We start from the raw sequence: 5,412 nt of genomic DNA, 5'->3' as shown, positions 1-5,412 counted from the left end.
GGGGGGGGGGGGGGGGGGGGGTGGTATCTCGATTATCAAATATGTGTAGTAAATGCATTTTGCACCTTTATAGGTCATGTTAGATCATGATCAAAGTAGACTAATGTTAGTGTAATCTATTAACTACACATAAAACCCGTCTTTTTACTTAAGTAGGCCTACCAGATATTGGTGTCATGCCATTAAATATTTTTAATACGATCGAAATTTGTATTTAACGTGAATTTAATAAAAACATCAATAGTTACTATTTATAACACTTTCATTGTTCAGAAAGAGAGCAAGGAATATTTACATTATCATAGAACATTATCATTGACTTCAGTCTAGCCAGAGTTCAAGCACTCTCAAAAACTCCCATTATAATCACTGAAGCTGTTTACTCTGTGAAATGCATATCTTACTTACATTGTACGCACATCTGCACTTCGTTGTTTCTGATGAGAGAATTAATTCGCCAGAGATCTTAATTCAGTCAGCGACGTGCACACTGAACAAAACTCCGGTGTTTCAGCAATGACTCATCTCGCCTCTGATTGGTCATTGCATTCATAAGCTCAACAGAATCATGTGTGGTTGGTTATAATGCATAGCGCTGAAAAAACGCATCTGTCTCTGGCTTAGCGCCAGCCAGCAAACGTAGATTTGAATTTAGCAGCTGGTGATGTGCCGCACATCAAATATAAAAAAATATTATTTGGCTATTTTTGTCTTTTGGAAGCTGCATTCCAAATCCACTTGGCTCGAAAATCTGAGGGGGCACGTCATCAGAGGCATGACACCTCTGATAGTAACCATAGTTTTCTGGTTTTATTTGTCGTAAAACCATGGTTAATTTTACTGCCAGTCTAGTTGCTAAACAACCATTCTGCATTATAGGACTTGCTTTATTGACCAATAAAAATTTTAAGTTGTCTTACCTGTGTTCAAAAAGGCAAAACCAAACTCTTTAGTAACAGTCAGTGAAAAACACTTCAAAGATGAATTTGTCTATGTGTGAGGAAGGGGAATAAGGGATTTGGCTAGTTGGCTCAGACAATGTATCTACATTGCCAGAACACATTTAATTGCCCTGGTTGCAAACCTTTTCATGTTTGGCACTGTGTGTAAGCGTGCATTTATTGGTTCACTTTATATTGTCTAACAAAATGAAATCTCTTTCACTAAGGCACACCTGTGGCATAATGGCTCTTTTTGTTTGGTGTAGCCCTTCATTCGCTCGCAATCATCAGCCTACGATTCATCCATTATGTGCTAACTCAAGTGTTTTGTGCAATAAACCATGGAACGTTGTCTCCCTGTCTAACCGACTGCATGTGTTTCTTTCTCTGTCTCTCACCCTGTTCTCACAGCAGAATCGGGTATTATTGCCTAAGCCCTAATTTGTCCCTCGGGCAACAGAAAGAGAATTGGATTTGAAGGTTACTTGTGGCGCTAGTGCTGTAATGCTAGCCATTCAGCGTCGGGGGGCAAATTAGAGAAAGCTTTCATAATAAGATCGTTAACTGTAATCTGTTAGCTTGGTCCCTCAACACCACACAAATGGCACAGTGTTGGCAGTTCATGAAAACCTAGGGTATGGCATAATTCCCTGTGGCCATACATACGTAACGACAACATTCCTGAACGATAAACCCACATATACCTAAACAAAGTGCATGACGCACTATTAAATAAAATGCACAGTGAACAGCATTAAATATAAAAGCATATGTCTTACCTTGCCTGCGCAGTTTTTATTGCACAAGTGGGTAGCGGCGAGGTGGGAGCTTATCTAAAAGATGCACGATAATTGATGCAATAAACTGTGATTGCGCATGATCCACAAAGAGAGCATTTTTAAGAATTAATTTAGCAAAAATGCATACATGTATACATTTCTATGATTTTTATAAAATCTGCCATTTTTATTTTTCTGTTGTTAAAATAATAATAATAAAGAAACATTTTAATGACCAAAACACAGGTAAAAACTACGCTAACTACAATCCTGAAGTGAGATCCAATCAACAGCAGCGCTCATCGTAACACACCCCGCTACCATGAATTGCCACTATTAGGAACCTCGACCTAGCAATGTTCAGGTCTGCTCTCCTAAATCTATTTTGATTATCTATAACGAGCATCATCATGATGTTTTGTCTAAACTCTGAATGCTCGGGTATGACAACTGCCATATGCAAACGCCGCCCCTGGGTGAATTCAGGTAAGATAGTAAATCAAAGCTACATGCTAAGAATGCTAAGAAGAGCAAATATGGAAATATGGACAAATGCCCTGCTGATTTAGTATTTCTTAATCTACCAATTTTCGGTTACACTTTATTTCGATAGTCCACTTTAGACATTCTACTAACTATAAGTAACTTTGTAACAACATGTCAACTACATGTCAACTAATTCTCATTCATTTGCAACTTCATAACTCTCAGAGTAGACTGTTAGGGTAGGTTTAGGGTTAGTAGAATAAGTTGACAAAGAAAGTGTTAGAAGATATTAAGCAGACAGTCTACTAATACTCTACTAACTACTAGTTGACATGTAGTTGCAAAGTTACTTGCTGTTAATAGAATGTCTAAAGTGGACTATCGAAATAAAGTGTTACCCAATTTTCTTCTTGTTTTTTTTCTGTTATTTGTTGGTGTTGTTTAATGGTCCAAAAATGCACATTATACATTATATGTCACAGTACCTGCATTTCAAGTACACAATGAGTTACGATAGCCATGAGACTTTGGATGAGTGAGTTAAGGCAATGATTTATTCATAGACACCTGTGATATGCCTAAAGTGAGGACAAAATCATATGTACATGACTTATGAGAATAAAAGCAGTAGAGACTACATTCTCACTAATTTTTTTCCTGCAAAATAAATATATATAGATGGACACATATATTTATATATTGCATCATCTCCATTGTACAAACAAATTTACATCAGACCGAGCTCTCAGACTGTGATTTGAGTGACATTAAAATGAGTGACTCTGTACAGATGATTGACTAATCAGGTTGATTCATATGATTTGTTGAATGGGTCTTATGAGGAGTATTCATACTCCTCTGCACTCCGTCGGCCAAAATCCATCCATCCCAAGTAATCTCTGTCCTTTATTCTGTGAGAGGTGCCCATGGACCTGCTTTTCGAAGAGGGACTTCTGCGATACGTACCTGCATGGATGGACAAAGACAAATGTATTCATATATTTAAGCCCAGAAACCTTTGGAAATTTGTATATGTTTATCTATTTAGATATAAATAAAGAAATACATTTATTATTATTATTATTTATATGTGAAGTTATTTTTACATAATTCATGTTGTTGTAGAGGTTCAATTGGAATCTCAAAAAGGAAAATATGACTCTGACCAAAGTTAATGCGAATGAGTGCTACTGAAATGGCATGATCATAGTTTATAGGGTATAACATACTATGCATGAAGGGCAATTTATAAATGTTCAGTAAATGTAAAGTCATTTGAAAGGAGAATTCAACCTTTGGTGGAGATGATTCTGGCCAGGAGTTCAGTCAAGCTGCTGCGGGGCTCTTCATCATTCTCTGGTTTGGGCAGCAGGCTCAGTTGTCCACTGGAGAGGGCTGCACGGGTGTGGCGTGTGTGTTCCGCTATGGTCCCGAGATCAGACTGACCCCCATCTTCTGAGTGTGTAGGGAGAGAAAGGCAACTGCTGGTGGAGAGGGCAGCCAGCAGCATACACACACAGATTCCGGTTAACATGGCTGAAACACACACACACACACACACACACGTTGCTTCATTAAAATGCTATTCATATGAGCTTTTGCAAAATGCACTTTAATGAGTAGAAAAAAAGGTTCTAAAATTCATGTTAAGACAAGTGAACTGATTTGTACCTGATTTTACATCAGACATAAAAATATTAAAATCCTAAATTCCATTAAAAGATCCACTCATCAAAATAAATAGAAATGATTGCTAAAAGAATATAGTCTTTTCTGCCTCTATCCAAGATACTAAACCCAGAATGGTTACAGACAAAAAGTGTAAATATATTTGAATTAAACAGCAGATATACAAACTAATTGGGCTGCAATGTGTCATATGGGCAGATCTGAACTCTGGGTTTTTCTGTTTAGTTCACCAGTTTCAGATAAAACCTATTTGCCCAAGAGGTCTGTCGTTTTCATTTCTCGGTTCCAAATTGTAACTTAACGACAGTTTTGCTTTCTTTCTTTTTTTTGATAACTCTTGAAATAACTCTTGAATTCAAGCCAAGAAGCAACAGCAATAGGAATTGAAAATGGATTCAGTCAAAATTTCTGTCAAAACTGCATCACCAGCACATCTCATTCACTCGCTTCATATCTCCTTTGTTTTAATGAAAACCTACAAACTAAAATTCAAAACTATGGGATATGTAACATAAGCACACATTTTAAATATTACACAGTATTTTACACAACTGTAACCTGTTTAAAAAATGAACAAACAAATAAAAACAAACATGATTTTAAACCCAGAAAACCCATCAGTCGGTGTAAGCATGCAACACTCCACATTCAAAACTAAGGAACAATTGAAATCATACCTTCAGGTGAAACTCTGGCAGAGAGGACGAGGAGAGAGAGAGAGAGAGATGGAGAACACACGCTGACTGCAGAACAAGTGTGTGTCTGAAACTTCGCTGCACTGTGCAAGAGAGGCCCTTAAATAGTGCTCTGAGTGGGCTGGCTCTGTTTGACCCACGTAGTGACAGGCGCAATTCCACTGTCTGTGTATGTGAATGAGGTATTTGCGTAAGCTTGACGCAGAACCGAGAGCAGCAGGGTATTCTCACAGGATACTGATTGTGACATTGTCACTCAAGGGGACCGGAGGCTCTCCAGAGGTCAGACCATTCTAATTACACGTATGCACAAACCACCACAACAACTTAGTTCCCTCCCCCCTATCAATAAGAGTCCATCCTTTGTTGGCCATAGGATGCACATGTTGATGTTATGGATATTGATGTCTTAAATGTGCACTGCACTATTTGATACTACATACCAGTGGCTCTCAAATGTTTTTTTTTCAGTACCCATATTTTACATAAGCCATTCAAACGATGATCCATCACAGTACAAATATTGTTACAAACAAAAATCCTTACAACTTATATTTATAACATGAATATAATATAATTTTAGTTCATTATTTGATACATGATTAATTATTTAATACATTATTTGGTATTATGATGTAATAATTATTTGTATACTAAATTATATTTTGTACATTAAAGTATAACATTTAATAAAGTAGATTTTTTCCCCCCCTAAAAAACAAGAATATAACGATCCCCATTCTTCTTCTTCTTCTTTTTTCCTAAAAGGATGTATTTTAAGAGAATTATAAATTTTTACACTGTAGTGGACACTATGCATTA

General features: G+C 36.9%; 1 protein-coding gene across 1 annotated transcript; it reads right to left on the bottom strand.

Annotated features, from left to right (window-relative positions):
- Positions 1–2,723: 2,723 nt before the first annotated feature.
- On the bottom strand, positions 2,724–4,652 carry LOC107601665 (cholecystokinin-like). The gene is made up of 3 exons (XM_016293919.1): positions 4,573–4,652; positions 3,500–3,742; positions 2,724–3,172 (listed from the first exon to the last, which is right to left on the bottom strand). Exons 2-3 carry the CDS (start codon positions 3,738–3,740, stop codon positions 3,042–3,044), a joined length of 372 nt encoding a protein of 123 aa, XP_016149405.1. The 5' UTR covers positions 3,741–3,742; positions 4,573–4,652; the 3' UTR covers positions 2,724–3,041.
- Between the last annotated feature and the right edge of the window lie 760 nt (positions 4,653–5,412).

Source organism: Sinocyclocheilus grahami, unplaced genomic scaffold (genome assembly GCF_001515645.1).
Source record: "Sinocyclocheilus grahami isolate Dianchi unplaced genomic scaffold, SAMN03320097.WGS_v1.1 scaffold310.1, whole genome shotgun sequence".
NCBI lineage: Eukaryota > Metazoa > Chordata > Actinopteri > Cypriniformes > Cyprinidae > Sinocyclocheilus > Sinocyclocheilus grahami.
Note: the sequence above shows the minus strand (reverse complement) of the source record. Positions and strands in the feature narration are given on the sequence as shown.